The 22696-nt window shown below is 43.3% G+C and overlaps 1 protein-coding gene across 16 annotated transcripts in view; it reads right to left on the minus strand.

Annotated features, from left to right (window-relative positions):
- LOC148395938 (NEDD4-like E3 ubiquitin-protein ligase WWP2) overlaps positions 1-21289 on the minus strand; it is a 49908-nt gene extending 28619 nt beyond the window's left edge. For 3 of the 16 annotated variants that reach the window (XR_015859251.1, XR_015859246.1, XR_015859244.1), the window contains exons 1-3: positions 20962-21289; positions 20629-20683; positions 13346-15734 (exon numbers count right to left, since the gene is read on the minus strand). Coding sequence is in view for 1 of the 16 variants with exons in the window: in XM_088379892.1 (XP_088236018.1) it covers positions 13346-13435; positions 15668-15734; positions 20629-20668 (197 nt within the window). In the remaining 15 variants the exon portion in view is untranslated. Of the gene's footprint in view, positions 1-12; positions 15735-20628; positions 20684-20867 lie in introns of those variants that run through there. The other 13 variants (XR_015859250.1, XM_088379892.1, XR_015859252.1 and 10 more) reach the window with 12 other exon arrangements.
- Between the last annotated feature and the right edge of the window lie 1407 nt (positions 21290-22696).

Consider the following 22696-nt stretch of genomic DNA (forward strand, 5'->3'; position numbering starts at 1 on the left):
TATGGGTGCTACCTCCGACGGTGGGAGAGATGTTCAGTCTCATTGGACAGCTACCGCCGCCCCAGCCAATAAGGTTCTTTTCCGCCACAGCCTGCCTGCTTCATTGGGTGCTTGGAGCTCAGGGATCTATCCTAACAAATCAGCTGTAAATCAACACAAGCAACACAAGGAAATTACCGAAGATTCCAGCACTACGCCTGGGGTGCTGGAACGTCAGGACTATGACACCCGGGCTCAGTGACAACCTACGAGAAATTAGTGATGTCCGTAAAACTGCAGTTATAAACAACGAACTCCTGAAGCTCAGAATTGACATCTCGACCCTCCAGGAAACACGACTCCATGGATCTGGCTCACTCAAGGAAAAGGACTATACCTTCTTTTGGCGGGGGAAGCCCCCTGAGGAAACCAGGGAATACGGAGTAGGGTTCGCTGTCAGGAACACACTCCTGGGAGCAGTGGTACCACCCACAGGCGGCTCTGAGAGAATCCTGGCTCTCTGCCTCAATACCTCCATGGGATCTGTCCCAGTGAGTGTGTATGCTCCAACACTTAGCTGCCCCAAGGAAATAAAAGACAGGTTTTATGATGAACTCGAAGCAATTCTTAAAAACATTCCCAGCCGTGAACAGCTCTACCTACTTGGTGACTTTAATGCTAGAGTCGGAGCCGATCGTGACTCCTGGCCATCCTCCATGGCATCGGTAAGCTAAACGAAAATGGGCAGTGACTTCTGGAGTTCTGCACATATCACCACCTCTGCATCACCAACACATACTTCCAGACCAAACCCATTCACAAAGTCTCTTGGAGACATCCACGCTCAGGTCACTGGCACCAGTTAGACCTGATCATAACACGCACTTCTGATCTCAGAGGCATCCTTCAAACACGCAGTCTCCACAGTGCAGTCTGCAACACTGACCACTCCCTTGTGCTCTACAGAGTCAAGCTACAGGCAAAAAACCTACACAGATCCAAACCAAAGGGAGCCCCACGCATCGACAGCAGCAAAACAACTGACCGAACCAAAGCTACAGCCTTCCTCTGTGCCTTAGGGTCTCCCTCCACGGCCCACCCCTGTCCAGCTCCGCCCAGCGGTACTGGGATGGCTTGAGCGATGCCATACACAGCACGGCCCTGTCGGTCTTTGGCAAAAAGCAGGGAAAGCCAAACGACTGGTTCAATGCCAATTTAACATCATTGCCACCAATCCTTGAAGAAAAACGCGTCGCACTCACAAATTACAAGCACAATCCAAATACCAAAACTCTACAGACCCTCCGATCTTCTAGGGGGAAACTCCAACAAGCTGCTAGACGTTGTGCCAATGACTATTGGCTACAGCTCTGCAGCAACATTCAAGCAGCTGCTGACACAGGCAACATCAGACTCATGTTCGATGGCATCAAAAAGGCACTTGGACCATCACCCTGCAAAATCGTCCCGCTGAAATCAGCTTCGGGAGAAACCATCGTTGAACGCTCTAAGCAGCTGGACCGCTGGGTGGAACACTACTCAGAGCTCTATGCCAGGGACAACAGTGTCTCTGATGCAGCCCTCAGGCATGTAGGGCACCTACCTGTCATGGAAGAGCTCGACATGGAACCAACAACTGAGGAGCTAAGCAAAGCAATAAACAGTCTGCCCAACAGAAAAGCTCCAGGCACCGATGGGATAACAGCCGAAGTCCTCAAGTGTGGGAAGCCTGCTCTTCTGCATAGACTGCACAAGCTCTTATGCCTGTGCTGGAAAGAAGGCTCTGTCCCACAGGACATGAGAAATGCTAACATCGTCACCTTGTACAAAAACAAGGTAGACAGGAGTGACTGTAACAACTACCGTGGCATCTCCCTACTCAGCATTACCGGTAAGCTCTTTGCTCGAGTTGTACTAAACAGACTCCAAGTCCTCGCAGAGAAGCTCTACCCAGAGTCACAGGCAGGGTTCAGGGCAGGAAGATCAACTCTGGATATGGTCTTCACCCTGAGACAGCTGCAGGAGAAGTGCAGAGAACAACACAAACTTCTCTACATGGCCTTTGTTGACCTTACCAAGGCTTTTGACCTGGTGAGCAGGAGCCTTTTCCAACTGGTGGAACGGATAGGCTGCCCGCCAAAACTCCTCAGCATCCTCCAGTCCTTCCACTCTGACATGAAAGGTACTGTCCAGTACGATGGGTGCACTTCCGAGTCCTTTAACATCCGCTGTGGTGTCAAACAGGGATGCGTGCTGGCACCCACTCTGTTTGGGATATTCTTCTCTCTCCTCCTGCGCCAAGCCTTCGGAACATCAACTGAAGGAGTTCACTTACACACCAGGACAGACGGCAAACTATTCAACCTATCCTGACTGAGTGCAAAAACCAAGATCAGACCACTCACCATTAGGGACATGTTGTTTGCTGATGATGCAGCATTGGCAACACACACTAAGGAACACTTGCAGATTCTCCTAGACCGGTTCAGCCAAGCATGTCATGACTTCAACCTGACCATCAGCCAAAACAAAACCAAGACAATGGGCCAGGGGACAGTGCAGTCCTGGAGAGTGCACAGCTCCCCACTATCCTCTCCTTGCTGAAGCAGTGGCGTCTCCGTTGGCTGGGCCATGTCTGTCGGATGGCAGACAGTCGTATGCCAAAGGACATCTTATATGCAGAGCTAAAATCAGGCAAAAGGCAAGTAGGCCGCCCATTGCTCTGCTACAAGGATGTCTGCAAACAAGACCTCAAATACTTCAACATCAACCCAGCCACCTGGGAAGACTTCACAAATGGCAACAGGCTCTCCAAAACGGGCTGCAGACCTACAAAATCACCCTGGCTCAACATCGAGAAACAAAAAGGAAGTTGAGGAAGCAGCAAGCCACCATGTCCCCACTTTCACCAGATCCGGCCTACACCTGTAACATCTGCGGCCGTGTCTGTCTCTCACAGATAGGACTCACCAGCCACAGCAGACGCTGTGCAAAGAACACTTAACCTCCAGACACAAGAAATCTATGGTCTTTCGGGACTGTGATGACGATGATAAGTAAATCGTAAATCTACATTCTGGCTTACATAGTTCACGCCAGGAGACGCAACACGTTCACTGACTGATCCGTTGATGCACGGGAAGGCAGTTCACTCATTGACTCGTTCGTGAACGAGAAAGTCAGGATTCGTTCCCTCACTGATCCGTTCTCTCGATGAACTGGAAATGCGAATCACTCACTCACTGATTCGTTCACTCACAGATTTGCTCGTTGGTGAATGGGAAATGCAATTCACGACTCATTCGACTTACTGAAACCCATTTCTGTAGTTAAAAAATGTAAAGTTTCACACCCTGGACCATCACTAATCAAATGCATTTTCACAACACACTGGAACTACACAAAGGTGAGGATCACCGGTTAAATGTATTGAAGAGAACCTCAATGGTGAATAGACGTCTAGATGTTCAAATGATTATAAATAGCTATTAGCCATCATTCGAACGTCTACTCAATAAACGTCTAAAAAAATCTTTCACATATAGACGTCGTCTAAAATACGTCTAAAAGAAGTCTATAGCATAGACGACTTTTAGACGGATTTTAGCCGAGACGTCTGGTTAGTATACGGGGCTGGTTCTACGCATGGGCAAGAGGGGGCAACGCCCCCTCAAACAGATGTCCTGCCCCCTCAAATCAAACTTTTAGAAGTGAAAAATTCGCTGATAGAAACACACGTTGATCAGCCCCCTCTCTTCTCTCATGTCGGTGCAGTGTGTTCCACACAGCCTGCTGTCAGGACTCCGCGCCCCTCCGCAAACATCCAATCACTGTGAGTATGCAAATGAGTCAAGACGCAGCCAGAGAGTGAGAGTTACAGTAGGCGCGGTAGGAGTTGGAAGGAGCAGGAAAAACTCCACCAAACTCGTCGTAGCGACCCGTGATATAACTAATGATTAACAACTCAGATAATGGTTAATATAACATTCATATATACATTTGAATGGGACTGCAGAAACTTTGAGACATGATGCAGGTGATGATGATGTTGCTTCAGGGCTTTTTCTGAAACTCATAGAGTATACATTAGAGAAGGATGAGAAGCTAGCAAGCATTGCTAAGGGTATCCCAAAGAATGCAAAATACACATCTAAGGATATCCAAAATGAAATGATCCAAACACTGGCAGACATGGTGCTTGCAGAGGTCAGGAAAAAAATATGAAAATGCTGATTCTGCAGGGTTTTGCCTCAAAAGTGATGGGACCAGGGACAGGTGCAATGTGGAAAATGTGTCTGTGATGATTAGATTTGTCAGCAATTCCATGCCAGAGGAGCATCTTATTGGGTTGCTTGACTTGCATCAATTTGATGCAGAGTACGTCACGTCTGAAATGCTGACACACCTTTCTGATGCTGGCTACAGTGCTGACAACATACTTAGCCAGTGTTATGATGGAGCTTCTGTGATGAGTGGGATAAGAGGTGGTGTACAAGCTCTGCTGCAAAACAAGCTTGCTAGGTACATCCCATATCACTGCTACAACCATCAACTACACTTAGTGGCTGTGCATGCCATCCAGAGTGAACCATGTGCAAAGAGATTTTCGACCTCTCTCGTTCATTGTACAAGTTCTTTCAGCACCACTATGTGTTTGAGAAATATAATGCACCTAACCGTAAAAGCCTTAAAATCTGAGATCACAGAGGATGATAATGCTGCTGTTGACCTGTGCACCGAGGCATCGGGCCTGCTGTGTCAAATTAAGAGGCATCACTTCTTTGAGACTGAAAGGTTTCTAGTGTTGGTGCTTGGTGTCTTGAAACCAGCAAATGCAATTCTACAGTCTCAGTCTGTGGATATGTGCAGTGCTTCTGAGGTTGTTGGTGCAGCACTGGAGTCCTTAAAAAGCCTCCGTGAAGATGAGGATTGGGGAGAGTCATCTCAGGCAGCTGCTGGGGATGATGCACCGCCTCCAAAGAGAAGGAGGACAATGAACAAATGTCTTGGTCAAAATGTTGTGCTCTCAACTGTGGGCCATACAGACTCGGACGATCCAACCATTTCCCCCTCTCAGTCTCTGAAAAGATCTTTGCTCAACATGCTTGACATGGCCATTTCAGATATGGAGAATATATTTTCTCAGAAGAACGTTGAGCTGATGAGAGCCATGTCTAGTCTTGCACCCAAATCCAGCACATTTCTAGATTCAACCGTGTTGCATCCTCTGTCTGCGGTGGCTGGCACTGTGGCAGATGATCTAAAAAATGAAATTCTTGTGGCAAAACAGATGTTGCTCAAGAAATGTCCAAATGAAACAGACCTATCCACTGTCTGTAAACACCTACAGGAGTACAAGGAAGCTTTTCCTGAGTTGCATAAATTGTATGTAACAGCCCTGGTAATTGGTGTGTCTTCAGCATCGTATGAGTGTTCCTTCTCCACATTGTCACGGGTCTTAACCCTTTATCGTCGCACCATGTTGCACAAGCGAAAGATAAATTTGGTCATCTTAGCCCATGAGAGGTCCATAACGAGTAACTTGGATTAGGGTTAATTTGTGAGAGTCTTTGCACAAGGAAACGGGAGACTGGTGTTGTAGAGTGGAGTGGGGAGAAAAAATAGTGAGAAAGGAGGAGATTTTAATTATTAAGTAGCTAATAAAAAATACATTAAAAAAAGAAGAAAAAAAAGTTGTGTTATATGTTCTGCTCTGTAACTGTTGTTTTACAAATTAGTTCCCTAACTATTTTGTTGTAGAGTGGAGTGGGGAGAAAAAATAATGAGAAAGGAGATTTTAGTTATTAAGTTGCTAATAAAAAAATACATTAAAAATAATAATTTAAAAAAGTTATGTTATATGTTCTGTTCTGTAACTGTTGTGTTGTACAAATTAGTTCCCTAACTATTTTGCGTTATTACCTAATAAAGAAAAAATTATAAATGTTTCTGTTTTTATAAATTAGTTTGAGAACTTGATGTTTGGTGATTTTTTTTTAGAAGATTTCCTTTCAGTTTTGTAAATATTGATGATAGTGACGCGTCTCTCCTTTAGCTTGAAATGTATTTGTGAATTAGGCCATCCAGTTAAGATTAATGTTATGTTGTTGAAATTAGTTGTTGCTTGGTTGCTCTGGATGAAGGATATTTTATTTTACTTTTCATTTATTTATTTCATTTATTTTTCAGTTCCCCCCCCTGAAGGATTGCCACCTTATTGTGGTCAGGGGGTTTGCGTGGCTCAGTGACCCTAAGAGCTATACCAGCAGAAGCTTTAGTCTTCAGGTGGGACACCCAAGCTGGACAGGTCTTAGTGTAGAGGCCTGACAGAGTGCAATTCACTTCTCCAGGTTGAGATATAGACACACAGCTAACAACTGCCGTGACGAAAACACTAACAGTGTTAAAAATGTGTAAAAAAAAAAAAAAAACGTGCCCCCTTCACATTTCTGACTGCCCCCTCTTATGTGCATTCCTCGAACCGGCCCTGTTAGCATATAGACGTCTATTAGACATCAATATGCTCGCAGGGACCTCAGAACAAGTATAAAAGAGGGACCTGTCAAGCTATCAAAACGAGGAATTTAGACAAAATGATCGCTGTTCCACTTTATATAGACCACAACTGAATGACTAAAACATAAAACAGAAGAATTTATTCATGTGTTACATAAGCATGAATTGCTTATGCTCAAGTGCATTGAGTTCAAATGTTTGTTTTCCTTTTTTAAATATGACTGACTCACGAGGGTGTCAGCAAACAGAAGCTGTTGAGGGAGTTGAAGGTGTAAGCGGCCGACACATAGTACACATAATATGGACAATCCAAAAGTAAAGCATCAAGAACAGGATGTTATGGCACAGCAGGGACGTGGGGTCAGAGGAGGCAACGGAGGCTGTGCCTCCCCTGCCATCATGAAAAGGGGAAAAACATATTCAATTGTTTTTATCATAGTCATTTTACTTTTAATTTCAACCATTTTGTATCATTTTGAACCAAAATCGCAGAATTCTTATAGTTATTTTAAAACCGAAGACGATTCGCTCGGAGGAACCAACGTCCTAGCCTCCTCTGAGGATTGCGTAATCACACTGCCTATGTCGACAGGCTATGCAGTTAGACTGAACTGCTCTCAGTCTCTCTTGGCCGCATAAGCCCTGGCAAATTTGGACAGGCGGAATAGCTGCATACTAATTTATAGGCAGCGTCCTTCACCGAACAATAGGGCAACAGCGTGATGTCATTTCCGGCACGACAAGTCCGCACTGTTGGTGTCCAAATTCACACAGCCTTCGACAACCAGCCATCGAATCTGACCTCTTTTCCATAGAGCTGGGCCATAGGTTAAGCCTATGAAAATGTGACCTTCGCAGCCTTCATTGCCTCGCTCTTCTTCTACGCCATCCTGCCCTCTACTTTGATGTTTAATACGTGGAGCCACTCGAAGATGCCCCGATTTGTTCAGCAATTATGTTTCCGACAGTCTGGGCAAGTTGGCGTGTCAAGCGGCGTAAAATTCATTACTGTAGTAGAAAGTGAAGTAATGTGGGCATCACAAAAGTCTGCTATGAAGCCGCTGTCATGCTAAATACCTTTTTTAAAGATGAATTAAAAAAGACGAATGAATCAAAAATACTTATGTTACCCATGCAACTAATCTGAAGAAATATACATTTCTAATATGAATCTTGGATGGCTGAATGACATGTTTATAAATGTCGATACATTGACTACAAACCTAATTTATTTATGTAACTATTGGTCAATCCATGAATTCCAAAGCACACAAAAATTTGAGTGCTTTATTCTTGAGAGCTTTATGTTTGACACCATGTTGTAAGCAGTTGTGGTTACTGTAATTTTTGGACTATAAATCGCACCTGATTATATACCGCACGAGCTAAAATTAGGGGAAAATCTCGTTTTGTTCATATATAAACCGCACTGGACTATAAGCCGCAGGTGGGTTTAATTTTAATTCGTTTCATTACCATTTAAAAGAGAATATACACAAAGAGGGGACACATACCTTTTATGTCACGTCCGTGCCATAGGACGTGCACGCGGCAGCTTCCTTCAGCCACACCCATTCATTACCGTAATGTCTGTCACCTGCTCCCTCTTGTTATCCCAAGATTTGAAACCCTGCCCTTGTGTTTCTCCCTGTCGGTGTCTACTGTTGCTGTCCATCCGTGTCCGCGCCTAGTGTTCCTGTCTTGCTCGTCCATTTCCCCCCGGTCTTGTGTGGAGGCTCACGGTCAGAATCTATTCCGTGTCCGGGCGGACTTCTGTTTGCCTGTCTGCTGTCCGTGAGTCTTTGTCCCGCTTGTGTCTTTGTTCGCCCACCTCCCTTCCCTTCAATAAACCCTGGTCCAAGCTGCATTTGGTCGCCCTGCTCCACTCATTCATGACATTTTATTAACATAGCGTTTATTGACAGAGATGAAGGAGCGCTGCAAACATACAAACTTGTATAAATCTCACCGACGACCATAATAAACTTAATGTGCAGGGAACACTAGCAACACACAACTAATAATAAATGAAATTCGACCAATTACAGGGGTAAAGCTGGCAATGTGATACGAGCTACACGTAAAGCTCATGACCGGTAAAACAAATACTGAAAAGTGTGATGCAATATGATGTAATCAACAATAGCCCAGTGTCCTCTAGGCCAGAGAAAACCTCTACAGTACACGCAACGGCTCTATTTCCTTCGTTAAGAGCCAATCAACTGCCTTTAACTTAAAAGCGGCATCATATGCATTTCTTTTGTCCACCATAATGAGGATTTGTGTGTAAAAGCTTCTTTTCTCCAGTAATGTCCATCTTGATCTCATTCTGTCTCTTGTTCGCGTCACTTGTGCGACACTATTTGCCTGGCGGACGAACGTGTGATCAACACACCACTCTTCTCCTCAGTAACAGTATCTGGTCACATATCCCTCCGCCAAGCAAAGCAGTGCTGCACAACAGTGGTCCACGAACGTTTTAGTAATGAGTGTATTAGACATCACAAAAATCACGAAAAATCCATAGATGCGCCACACCGGACTACAAGGCGCAGGGGCAGGGTTCAAAGCTTGTGGACAAAATAGCGACTTATAGTCCAGAAAATACGATATGTTTAGAGTTCCTACATATTTCAAAAAGTAATAATAAGATGGATTGTTTCTTATTACATGGAAACAAAGACCAGTTTCAAGGCTGCATTCATGTGTCATGTGACGTGCTGTCGAGTCGCACCGTAAGTGACCTCACGCAGCCTAAAAACCTGCCGAAAAAACGGCCTTTGATGGACACAGACTGTTAATTTGAATATACATGCTGTTCCCTTTAAGAGGACAGGGAGAGGAGAAGGAGGCACTTTTGCGCAAAGCAAACACGCACGTGCAGACAGCAGGCAATGGGAGACATTAGCATGTGAACAAAATACAATCTTTATCCCACCACAAATGGTTTTGTCAGAGAAAATATTTTGCATCAACAACCAGCCTTGTCTAGATGGGAATTGGGACAGACTCACCTCTTAAAGAAAATATACCACAGCACCTGGTAATTGCCTCAGGCCAATTCGACGTGTTGCTGATGTGAGAGTTGACAAAAATGACTCAACACAGAATGTGCAATTCAGCACGATCCAGAATCCGACCCAGGCGATGAGGCACCAGAAGAGGAAGGAACTCGTCGACTACAGCAGGACATATTGGAATTGTTGCATATGACTTACTCATGCTTTGAGCTGATATAAATGTTAGATCAATCGTGCCATTCGCTGGGAAACTAACCAATCAAAGAAGGCCGCAATGTATCACACACTGAAGGAAATTACCCCAAAAATAGACTTACTTTAACAGGGTTACTTGCCGCTTCAACGAGAGTTGGTATTGATCCTGGGGTAAGTGAAAAGTGCCCTGATAATACACATTTCTATTGTCCCAAATTGCTGGAACAGTCTTCAATAAAACGCTTGCCACAAATGAATACATTTTGCGAGATTTTGGGGCATAAATAAACTCTAATGTCAATCCTTTGTGTGGTTTGGATGTAGGAAAAGGAAAGAGGTTTTTATTATCCTTGGTGCACCGTGGTACAGATCAGTTCCTATGGGGTTTTCCTGGCTTTCTTGTTGTTGTGCTGCACACCTACACAATTGTCTATGTTAAAACATCAGAGGGAAGATGGGTCAAACATTGTGAGGGTGCAGTTCATGCTGAGTTAGTGATGAATAATATCGAGAAGATGGGGTTAGTGACATACAAAACCGATTCACTAAAACAACCCATTTTATAGTGCTGTTTGACATATGCTGATACAAAACCCCATATGCAAAGGGAGCAGGTTGTTTTTGTCAACTTTGGGAACTTAGGCTGGGAGTTCTGTTGGAGTGGTGGGTTGAGGTTTGAGAAAGTGGTTGATGGTTGAAAAGAGCTGTTTTGAATTTCCAGGGGTATTGTTTATGATGTTGGAGTAGAACTGGGCACGTGCAGTCCCAAGGGCTTTTGAGTAGGCCTTCTGATGTTCTTCTTAGGCCTGTTTGTGCACGGTCAGTCCTGAGGCTTTGAGACAATGCTCCAGGATCTGTCCAGTTGACTTCATCAGACGCAGCTCACTGGTGTACCAGGGGGCTGAGCGTGAAAAAGTGACTGTTTTTTTTTTTTTTTTTTTTAATGGGGGCGTGGAAACCTAGAAGTTTGGCCATAGAGTTATTGTAATAGTCCACTGCCTTGCTGACTGATGGAAAGGTTGTAGAGGAGGAGGAGAGATGCTGGAGGTCCTGCGCTATCGTGTTTTGGTTGATGTTTTTAATATTTCTGAATGAGATTTGCCGCTTGGGTTTGGAGTGGGGGCGTGGGAAAGGCAGTTCCATTTGAATACGTTTGTGGTCAGACACACCGACCTTGTGAACTTGTAGGTTGCTTATGGCCGATGAGGAGATGACAAGGTCAAGTGTATGCCCTTTGTCATGAGTGGGGACATTTACATGTTGAGTGAGGTGTAAGCAGTCCAATAGTTGCAGCAGGTCAGACAGGGGGGCGGGAGGGGGTGTCGACATGGATGTTAACATCACCTAGTATGGTTAGATGAGAAGAAGTGGAGGTACAGAGGGTAGTGAGTAGATCGTGTCGTTCTGGAATGAAAGCGGAGTTTGGTTTAGGAAGGCGGTAAATGAGTAAAACTGTCATAGGATATGGAGGTTTACATTTGAATGCAAGGGATTCGAATGAGTGGTCAGGTAGAGGAAGGGGGGACAGCTCTAGATCAAGACAGTGGAGTACAGCCAGGCCACCGCCACGGCCAGTGCTGCGAGGTTTAGTTATGTATTTATAACCAGAGGGACAGGGTTCATTGAGGGATTGATAGCCATCCAGTGGTTGCCAGGTCTCAGTCAGGCACATTACGCCTAAGCCTTTGTCCAGGATGAGGTCGTGAATAAATGATGATTTACGGGTGAGTGCTTGGATGTTAAGGAGATCCATTTTGATTGTGGCTGTGGGGTTGTGTTTAGGTAGGGGGCGAAGTAGAGAGAAATCCACTCCACTTTTTCTGTGCCACATGAAGTGCAGTCCACTCTGGGTTTCCTCCGGTACTCCGGTTTTCTCCCACATTTGAAAGACATGCATGGTAAACTCATTCACCTTTTCAAATTGCCCGTTGGCGTGATTGTGAGTGCGAAGGGTTCTTAGTCTATGTATGCCCGACGATTGGCTGGCGACCAGTTCAGGGTGTCCTCCCCCTACTGCGAGAAGGGACCCGGGATAAGCTCCAGCACGCCTGTGACGCTTATGAGGAAAAGCGGTTAAGAAAATAGATGGATTAACAAAATTGTCAAAATGAAAAGCATCTGAAATTTCTAATTGGTAAGAAACACGTTTTCTGCATTAAAATAAATCTCATGAAAGATGATGCACCATTCCACACTGCAGAAAATACCATTGAAGCTGTAGCTGCTATGGATATGAAGGGATTAAACTCATGGTGTGGCCACCGTCATCCCCTAGCCACAACCTTCTTAAGAACCGGTGGAGCATCTTCAAAACATATTTATAAGGATGGACAAGGATGTTTGTAATTTGGTCAAAATAGCTGAACAAATTATTTAAAGCCTTTTTACACAAGCACGTTAAGTTCAGACATATTGTGCAATAAAGCTTTCTTTGCCAAAAAAGAAAAAGGTTTCATAGCATTCTGACTAGGACAATCTCCCTTACATTCCCATTTTCAATTGATGTGATTGTATTGATCATGTCCTATTGCTTGTGTGTAGACACATATACTGTACAACAGGGGTCAACAACATGGTGCCCGTGGGCACCAGGTCGCCCGTGAGGACCGCGTGAGTCGCCCGCAGGACTGTTCTAAAATTAGCTCAAATAGCGGCACTTATCAGTGTGCTGCATCTATTTATTTTACAGTCAAACCTCAGTTTTCGAACGTCCTGGTTCTCGAACAAATCGGAATTCGAACAAAAGATTCGAGATTTTTTTGCTTCGGTTGTCGAACAAAATTCGAGGGTCGAACCTCGGGAGATGAGCCGGGAGGACCCGAGAAAACCCGACCGCGCGGCCCGGATGCCGACTGACTCCATTGTTATTGTATTTTCGTTACTTTGAGGATTGTATGGAAATGACAATAATAACACATAGTGAAAGTCAAATTGAGCAAATTGGCTATCTCAGAAGTGTGTGTCAATGCCTTAATCAGTACCCAGGAAGTAGCTCTCGGTTTAAGAAAGTTTGGTGACCCTGCTGTACAATATAGAAACATGTTTGGGACGTACATGTAGGAATACAACAGACATTAAAAAAAGACAACAATTAATGAAGCAGTACAAAGATGCATGCTAGAGACCGCAAAGGCACACCAGAAGTACCACCACCAGCTGCAACACCAGAACCAACATAAAAAACTCCATCCCTGTCTCTCAACACATATGAGAAAAAATAGAGAGTATATGGATTGACGGGCAGACGCAGACACCTCCCAGCAACCCGTCCGTGGTTCTACCCTGTGGTAGAACAGCATGATGTCACCTACCATAGGGTAAAACCACTGACGTGACACCGGAGACAGAGACACAATGTAAAAACAGATGAACAATTGACACACCAATAACATAAAAAATAAACAAATTAATCAATTAATAACCAAACAAACAAACAAACAGAATGAGGAAGACAATGGGCTGGGTTGATCACTGAAGACAGAAGATATCAACTCTGATGGTGACATTTAAACATTTCACTCATGCTTACATAAAGAAGCCTCAAGTTTAGCCTCAATAATAACAAAATAGTCTTTATGGCTCAATTGCATACTGCTAGTGCCATAGACTATTTTAACACCATCATTAACTCTCACCTGGCACTGCCACAGTAATCAAGGCCCTCCTTTCCTCTCATGATGATGTTAAGTCTCTGATGAAGGTCATATGGCTTTACGCGCATTGATCTAATGACGCACATAATAGATTATAGATTTTTAGTGAATCACAAATGATGTACCTTGTAAAGTTCAAAACCAAAACAATGAACTCAAACTATTTTAAATATTGATGGCTTAAGGCGAATCCTTGGACCTTGAAATGTATGCCTTATACCATTAACATTGCATCATGAAAGCAAGTAGGCCATAAATACTTAATATTGGACTCATGAAAATGACTTAATATTGGACTCATGAAAATAACACCCACACAAGTGGTCTGAACAAGATTTTTGAAAAAATAATAAATTTACCAAATACCGTGATCCCTTGTTTTTTCACAGGAGTTTTGTTTCAGAACAACTCGCGAAAAACAAAAATCCGTAATGTAGAAATGGTATATTTTGTTCATTATTACAGTCAAACCTCGGTTTTCGACCACTATCTGTTCCAGAAGGCAGTTTGAGAAGTGAATTGGTCTAAGACAAAAAAAAAAGCCTTTTTAAGCATTTTTTCAGTTCCGCATTTTTGTCCAATCGCGCAACTGCAGCGCACTGGTCGCATTATTGTGAAATTTAGAAAATATTTTTAAAGTCCTGATGTACTTTCCAAAATTTAAGTGGACCTAAGTGCGCAGGGAGCTTAATTTTGTCAGAATGCGCAACTGCAGCGCATCGCCGAACGCGCAAACGTAGTGCGTCACCGACCGCGCAACTGCACCCTGCTGGTCGCATTATTGTGACAGAGCCGTCGCTGAAATTGAGAAAATATTTTTAAAGTCCTGATGTACTTTCCAAAATTTGAGTGGACCTCAGTGCGCAGGGAGCTTAATTGGTCCGAACGCGCAACCGCAACGCGCCGGGTGCTCACTGTCGCATTGCTTTAAGAGCGTCTTTGTGTTTTAGGATAGCTTTACTGCTCCCAACTTTCTTTCTTTGGAGGCATGATTAGGGGTTAATGCAATCCTCAAAGTAACGAAAATACAATAACAACGGAGTCAGTCGGCATCCGGGCCGCACGGTCGGGTTTTTCCGGGTCCTCAGAGCTCAGCTCGCAAGGTTCGACAAAATTTTGTTCGACAACCGAAGCAAAAAAATCTTGAATTTTTTGTTCGAATTCCGATTTGTTTGAGAACCAGGACATTCGAAAACCGAGGTTTGACTGTATTTAGAAATGTAAACACCACTAGGTTGAAATTTCCAACACGTAGTGTTTCTGAGTCATGGTTGCACATGAATCACATGTAAGAACATTGTGGTCCAGTACACAATATTAAGGCTTTTTAAACCCTCCCCGATACTTTTATGCTACATAAACCTTTCCCATTCCGCTAATAAACGTTCCCACACTGTTCTGTACCATTACAGTAAAAAAAACAAAAAAAAAACAAAGACTTGATATTGTCACGTGTCCCGATTCCTTCTGCACCTGTTGCTGCTTTTTCCTTCGCGTGTCTGGCTGCCGCCTCTGCACTTGAGCTCAGTCACGTCCGCAGTGCCGCACATTGCGCAGAGGAACGGCTGGCGGTATCAGCGCTCGTGGACGCTGTCCCGACTCCTGGACGGCAGTGCTTTTTTCCTACATGCGCTGCTGCCAGCGTTTGTCCTCAGTGTAGCACATTGCTCAGAGGCACGCCCCGCGCTATCAGGGCTCATTGTCACTGTCCCGACCCCTGGACAGCAGTGTTTTTTTCCTACGTGTGAGGCAACTAGCCTGCACTCTGTGAACCACACTGCTCAGAGAAACGCCCAGTGCTATGAGCGCTCATTGTCGCTGCCCCGCATCTTTCTGCATGGCAGTACATTTTTCCTTCGTGTGCGGATGTGTTACGTCTCCGGTCTCACCCTGCTGGCCGGCTGACGCGTTTGCCTGATCTGCTGTGTAGGGGTACACCTGGCTGGTTGCCTGCCTTGTCACACGCACGCCTGACACCTGATTCCTGTGATCTGATCTGCCGTGTGACAAGATGCCACCACGACGCGAGCCCGCTAACCGGTTCGTGAGTTGCCTCGTGCACCCGTCCTGCTGGCGTTCTAGACTCCCTTTTCCCCTTTAACTCTTTTTGCATGCTCTCAATAATCAGTCTGTGTTGCACATATCAGCGTGTATTTAAACGTCGTTCTCCTGTCACATATAAATGCACAAATTAGCGCATTCGTGAAAGGTTAAGTACGAAGTGGCGAGGAATCACTGTAATTATATATGATGCCAGCGATATGCTGTGTGTATTCATTTGTGGTAAGCATGATCAACACCTACTGAAACGATTCTTCAAACATCATCTGTGTGGACACTGAGATCTTCGCATGACTTGGCATGCATTGGACTGAAAAAATAAAATAAAAGCAAAGCACGGTTACAAAAATATATTTTAACATGCTTTTCATTGCAGTCTAAATTATTAAGCATTCTTTTTTATTTCCTTCAATATTCAGTGGTGCTTTCTGCAATAAAATGCACATCATCAAAGAGTTTGTGTAACACTTTTTTTTTCTTTCTCTTCCTGGAAAAAATAGTCAAACTGCAGTGTGAAACAGGTGTACAACAGGTAAAAAAGAAAAACAATGAGCTGCGAGTAGCTATAAAAGGCCTTCACAACCCTGGCAACGTTGGCTACTAGCACAGTGAGATGCTAGCTCATCTAAAAAATAAATAAATAATGTACTTCGTAAAGTACATCAAAAAAGGCTGCTTTAATCAAACATGAGCTATTAAGAGGCAAAATTCTAAAGGAAACCAAAAATGGTTTAATTCCTTTTGGGTTTACCGTAGGGCTCCAGAGACTTTCTATGTCTTGGGCTGTTCACACGCCTCCAAATTTTGATAGATTTTGGCGAAATGTTCAATTGGGTCTGCTTTGTTAAAAATGTGTAGAGGTACAAATACGCAATTTTTTTTAAATAGCACAAGAAACTTATAAAATAATGATTATTTCTGTGATGTGTAAGCCAGGTTTCATATGGTTTTACAAATGTTAAAACCAGGGCTGTGGACTCGGACTCGGACTCGGGGACTCGGACTCGGTCGGACTCGGTCATTTTTGCCGGACTCGGACTCGGGGACTCGGACTCGGTCGGACTCGGTCATTTTTGTCGGACTCGGACTCGGTGCTGATTTTGACCAAGTCCACCGAGTCCGACAATAAAAAAAAAATACGTTCAATTTTATTTTCATCATGCTGCTGAGAATGCGCGTAGGAATACTGTCCACAGCCCTGCTTACGATCAATGCGGCCACGTTGAGTTGCACTTAGGCTAATGTTTACATTATGTACCAATGTCAAGGATGATTATGTCACCCAGCTTATATCATTATTTTGATTTTGATCTAAATTAGCCTTGAATAAAGACTAAGCAGTCACATGAATTAACAGAAAAAATGGACAGCCGGACTCGGACTCGGACACGGACATGGACTCGGACTCGGTGGTCAAGAGGCCGGACTCGGACTCGGTGCAAAAATCCGACCGAGTCCACAGCCCTGGTTAAAACCATCAATATCTTAGCAAACAGCGCGTCACCATGGTTTTAACCAAGAGTATTGGTTAAAATAAAAAGCTTTTCTTTTATATCTTGAACATCTCTATCCAAAGCAAAATAAGAAGCTTTGCTTTGTTGTCTTGATAAATAACGTGAAAACCCTAGTTTCAAGAGCGACTTCTTGTAGGAGTTTAAAATGACCTCTATGAAAGACCAAAAATGCGGCCAAGTTCAGTTTAGTTTTGACAGTTTCTTGGGCTGTTTTCAGATTTTTGTAGATCTCTGAGACATACAACCGGGGCTGCTTTGTTGAACTTTGAAGGGGGCGCTACTGAGCCATTTTTGAAAATTTGTACAATGAACTAATTATAGATGTTGTTATCAGTTTGCCAAGTTTTACAAAGCTTTTGCCATGTTATACAAGTTTTGTGCATGTCAGGACCCTCAAAAGTTGTTTTCTTGGCAAACAGAGTGATGCCACAGAAACAGCTTTTTGCAAAAACTCACAAACTTTGTGTGGCAATATCATGATTGCCGAAACACTTATCTGATGTAATATAAGGTAAATCTGCTTAACCCACTGGAAGAAAATCCGCCCGCCCAACCGTCCATCCATCCATCCATCCATCCATCCATCCATCCATCCATCCATCCATCCATCCATCCATCCATCCATCCATCCATCCATCCATCTTCTTCCATTTATCCGGGGTTGGGTCGCGGGGGCAGCAACTTTAAGAGGGACTCCCAGACTTCCCACTCCCCAGCCACTTCATCCAGCTCATCCCGGAGGATCCCATCGCGTTCCCAGGCCAGCCGAGATACATAGCCTGTGTTTGGGCCTCTATGTGTGTACTGGTGGTAATGGCAGTGTTTGTGAGTCACAGCAATTGGCCATGAAGGCAAATGAAAGAAAGAACCCAATTGAACAATGAGTGCAGTTGTGATTGTTTAGGCACTGGGGGATGTGGATCTAAAAAGAAAGTTGCTCATGTTCCTATTGTCCTCCCTTTATCATGCTTAGATCTTTTTCTCATTACCAGGCATGTGTGAAGCATTCAGAAACAGCAGCGCTCCCAGTGCCAAACCTTACTTGCTTCCTCCCCAACAGCTTCTTCACTCCAGTTCCATGTATATATTTAATTACTTTTTTCCTGTTGTTTGAATATTTCTCCCCTTTGTACTGTATTACTGTAGTATATTTCCAAATACTATGAATATATCTATACATGCCATATACGTATCTATACATGCCTAGTACCAAAACGGTTACATAAAACTCGAAATTAATCAGATTGCTCAAGATATAGCGCCTGAAGATTGCACAAGCCGTATGGACATTGGGCCTCATAAGAAGGGAAGGTTATAGATGCGCTTCCTAAAAAACAATTGGATGGTGCTCATTCTGTAGAGGAATGTGAACAGCTGGACAAGATAAAAAATGATCAAGGATGTATAAATTAGGGACCCTGTGAAGGGCACGGTACACACGCGGCATTTTTTGGGGAGAGACACTTCGAATAGCATCAGCAAGTATTGAGAAGAACAAAATGTTTTTTCAATCAACTGAGTGTCCAAGAAGTTTTTTCCATCCTCAAGTCAGATGTGCTCGGTGGCCCTTCCAGAAGGAAGCTACAGAAGAAACCCACTGCAATTACTAAACTCAAGTCAGAGTCATCAAAAAAGGCAAAGGGAAGTAAACACAGATGAGAACATGTGTATAATACAATTAAAACTGGTACAGTGTGACAGGAATGAGTTTAATTCCAAAATACTTAAACATCAGAAGTGGTTTTAGCAATTGCCACCTCCACTGCAAAGTTTTGTTACCGCACCTGCCACTTCAATGAATCTATCAATTCTAAATGAAGTATTTTACATTTTACCGATGCTGTCTTAATAGTGTGTATTAGTGTTTTAATAACCAAATTAGAATTTACTCGCACCCCCCCTTTCAAGAAGAAAATGGTTGGACTCTCGCTCAACATTTATTTTGATAAATAGACTTTTTCTAGATTGAATTACTTATCCATCCCAGATTAAGGAGAGCCTGAACGTCGTTTCAGTCCTCAAAATGTATTCTTAGATTCCTGGCATACCACAGACAGTCAGGTAAGTGGTTGCTATCTTTAATGATGAATAGGTCGGTCAAGTATGACAACTTACAAAAAGTGAAACGTGGTCAGCAGCAAGTAAATTAAAGTAAAGTGAATTCTTTTTTTTAGCTATTTGCAATGAGGTGCTGCAGCAGGTGGTAAACCTAAAGATACACTACACTTGCTGGATGTGCCTGGGCCCTGCCATAGAGAAATTAGATTTTGAAAACAATACTTTGTCTTCCAAGGATTGCGGGAGTGTCGTTCGTCAGTAAACTCACGTTTATTTGCAGCAAAACATAGCTATTATATGGGTGTATAGCTGACAAAGTAATAAGCACGTCATGTTATACTTCTTGTGCTTGCTAGCTAAATTTAGACTGTTATTTCTAATAAACCAACATTGAAATGGTAAATACTGAGACTTTTTATTGCATAGGATTCAGTCATAAGGACTTTGGCCAACAGTCCTTACCCATAAAACTTGCCAGCACAGGGAATGCATTAAAAGAAATGTGAACTTATTTAGGTATGTGTATCGCGCGCGTGTGTGTGTGTGTGTGTATGCGTGTGTGTAACATATGTAGATGTAGGTAAAGTGGTTGTGCGTGTGTGTGTGTGTGTGTGGGGTGGGGGTGCGTGTGTGTGTGTGTGTGTGTCAAGTCAAGTCAAGTCAAGTTTATTTGTATAGCCCTAAATCACAAACAGTCTCAAAGGGCTTCACATAGCCAAAATTGACAATTATTCTCAACGCATCCCCTGATCTTAAGCTCCCAAGGACTTTGGCCAACAGTCCTTACCCATAAAACTTGCCAGCACAGGGAATGCATTAAAAGAAATGTGAACTTATTTAGGTATGTGTATCGCGCGCGCGCGTGTGTGTGTGTGTGTGCGTGTGTGTATGTGTGTGTGTGTGTGTGGGGGGGGAGTAAAATAACCTTTGCGGGGGCACACTCCCCACCTTTCCCATTCTCAAATGAACCTCATGCCTTTGCCACTAGACAACATGAAACGTGAATGAGATGGAATCTTCCAGAAACATTTATGCATGAATGCGTGACATAAAATTTAGGGCCCTATTTTGGTAGGCGCCCATATGACAAAAACGATAGTAACTTGATTTTCGAGGTGAAATTTTGCATGTAAGTAGCCATGTTGTGTATAAAGGAGCCCCACCCCCGACACACCTGAATTTGGTGACAGAAAGTTTGCACTTTGCTCTAGAATTGCATCCAGCATGAAAATACGGCCCTTAATGTTATGGCCATTTGAGGAAATGTTGGAAGATATGGAGTCCCAACAATAATATTTTCCGATAATGTTTGGAAGTTCTTGGGCTCAAGGTTTTGTTGGGGCTAATTCATATTGTAAGGTTACGGGTATCCATCTATTTTTGCATCAACCATTTCATCATCCATCCATCTATTTAGACTGCTTGATGTTCAAGGTGATTGAGGAAAAACAGCTTAGATTCGGGATTTGGGATGGTTTCTCTTTATTTTAGCTGGTTAAATAGAAATATGAATACAATTTTAAAAAGTGGGAAATACCAGGGAAACTCAACCGCAATATAGTGGAGGTTTATTGTACTCACAAACATGCTAAATACCCAAATAAAAATTTGGCTTAAAAGAAGGAAACATACCCCATCCAGGAGGCAATGAGACAAGAGGGTCCTTTTCCATAGAAGCACCAGACAGCTGAGGGAGAGATAGAAAAAAACAAAACATTTCCAATGAGGGCATATTTCTGTATCTCACTCTTTCACTTTTCTGAGGTGAATTATCCCACAATTCCAGGGCAGCCAGATTCTAGTACAGTGTCACAAGCTGAGAGAAAAAAAAACAAGTAATACAAAAATAAAACAGTCAAACACACACTTACACTCACTGTAATAATCTGTCTTCTCAGGTGAGGAAATGATGCGGAAATAGTTAAGAAAAATTAAATAATACAAAAATCAAACAGTAAAACTCACTCAAAAAGCCATCGAAACCTCGGAGTCTCAAGACTGACATCTGAATGCCAAAAGAGGCTCTTAGGTGGGCTGAAGTATATGAGAACGCTTAGGTCTCTTCTCTGCTCCCATGGTCTGGGGAGACTGAGAGAGCTGAAGCCCTAGTGTTTTCCAAAATCTACATGCTGCGTAGGAGGATAAAAAAATACTGGTGTTCCAATAAGCTGACTGATTGTATGGCTAAACCCAACCCCTCACTTCCCGTGAACGGACTGATAACATGTCACACTCTTGCCCCTCCTTAATCGACATTGAGGTCCACCTCCTCTCTTCTAGTGCCACTGTGAAAGTCATCAGAGACGTGCAATGTCTGAAGGAACTGAGGGTACATTCATGTTTGTTCCAGACTGGCTAGTCCCTGCCCCACCCACTCTGCTTCCTCAACCTTGCCTGACAAAGAGCACTTTCATTCATTTTGGGTCTGGACCACGATGGAGTTTACTTAGCTTGCGATCACATGCATTCGCACGCACACACACACACACACACGCACACGCACACGCACACACACACACACACACACACACACACACACACACACACACACACACACACACACACACACACACTCTGGCAAAGAGCCTGTGTGTGCCAAGAAGTGGAAAGTTTGTTCATCGCAAACAGTCAGTCAGTGTGGGTTAGCCTGTTAAAACATAACCCCCTCACCGGCCACATAAATTCATTCAGTGGATTAGTCACTAAAAAGATGCTAGGCTTGTGTGGCCACTGATGTTTAATCATTTAGAACAAACCAAACTATATGTAATGTTCCTCTCATGATCTGTGTTTGATTCACATTTTATTTAGACTCAAGTTTATTTTCCTTGTGTCCCTGCTATCAATTTGTGTTCCTGTGCTCAGTGTGTCCCATTAGGTATTGTGTCCCCCTGTGTTCAATTATCCAATCCCACGTGTTACTCAATCGGCTTGCTCCTACGCTTTGTGACTTGTCTAGGTTTTCGTTGTTGTCTCGTTAGTTTGTTTGTATTTAGGTTTGTATTTAATTTCCTGCTTTCTGTTAGCCCTCGTCCGTTCATTGTTTGCATCACATCTAGTCTGTGTCACGTCTTGCTGCTGTAGTTTTGTCTGCTGCCCAGTTGAAGTCCAACTCCTTTTGCTCGTATTTTGTTTTAATACGTTGTTTTCTGTTACGGACTTATGTTTGTTTAGTTTTCAATCCACAGTAGTACCTTGTTTGCCTTGTTGTTCTTTTAAATTCAATACATTTTAGTATTGAACACATCCTGCTTCCTTGCATTTGGGTCCTTATCCACACGCAACCCTTACAGTACCACCAGAGTTGGGAGAATTACTTTTAAAATGTATTCCGATACAGTTACTAGTTAGCTGTTACACTGCATTGGCATGGCTCTTGAAACAGAAAATATATTTCCAAAAGAGCATGGACAAATTCCCAAACAATTTTGCAATCATTTCTTATTGATATAAAATTTCAAATTTCATAATACATGTCTCCAGTGTCTCAGTGCATCTTTGCAATGAGTACAAATTGTACAAGACTAGAATCAGAACAATGATCCCAAATTTTCCAAATAAATAGATCATGCGACAGTAAGTATTTTTTTTTTAAACATTTATTAATCCTCTGAAATTATTATCCTCATGAGGGTTGGGTGTGTAACACAGATGACGATGATGGGCCAAAGCTGCTGTACAACATATATACAGGACTGTC

The sequence above is a fragment of the Syngnathus floridae genome, chromosome 6, assembly GCF_059516105.1.
Source record: "Syngnathus floridae isolate MCC-2025c chromosome 6, RoL_Sflo_1.0, whole genome shotgun sequence".
NCBI classification, from domain to species: Eukaryota; Metazoa; Chordata; class Actinopteri; order Syngnathiformes; family Syngnathidae; genus Syngnathus; species Syngnathus floridae.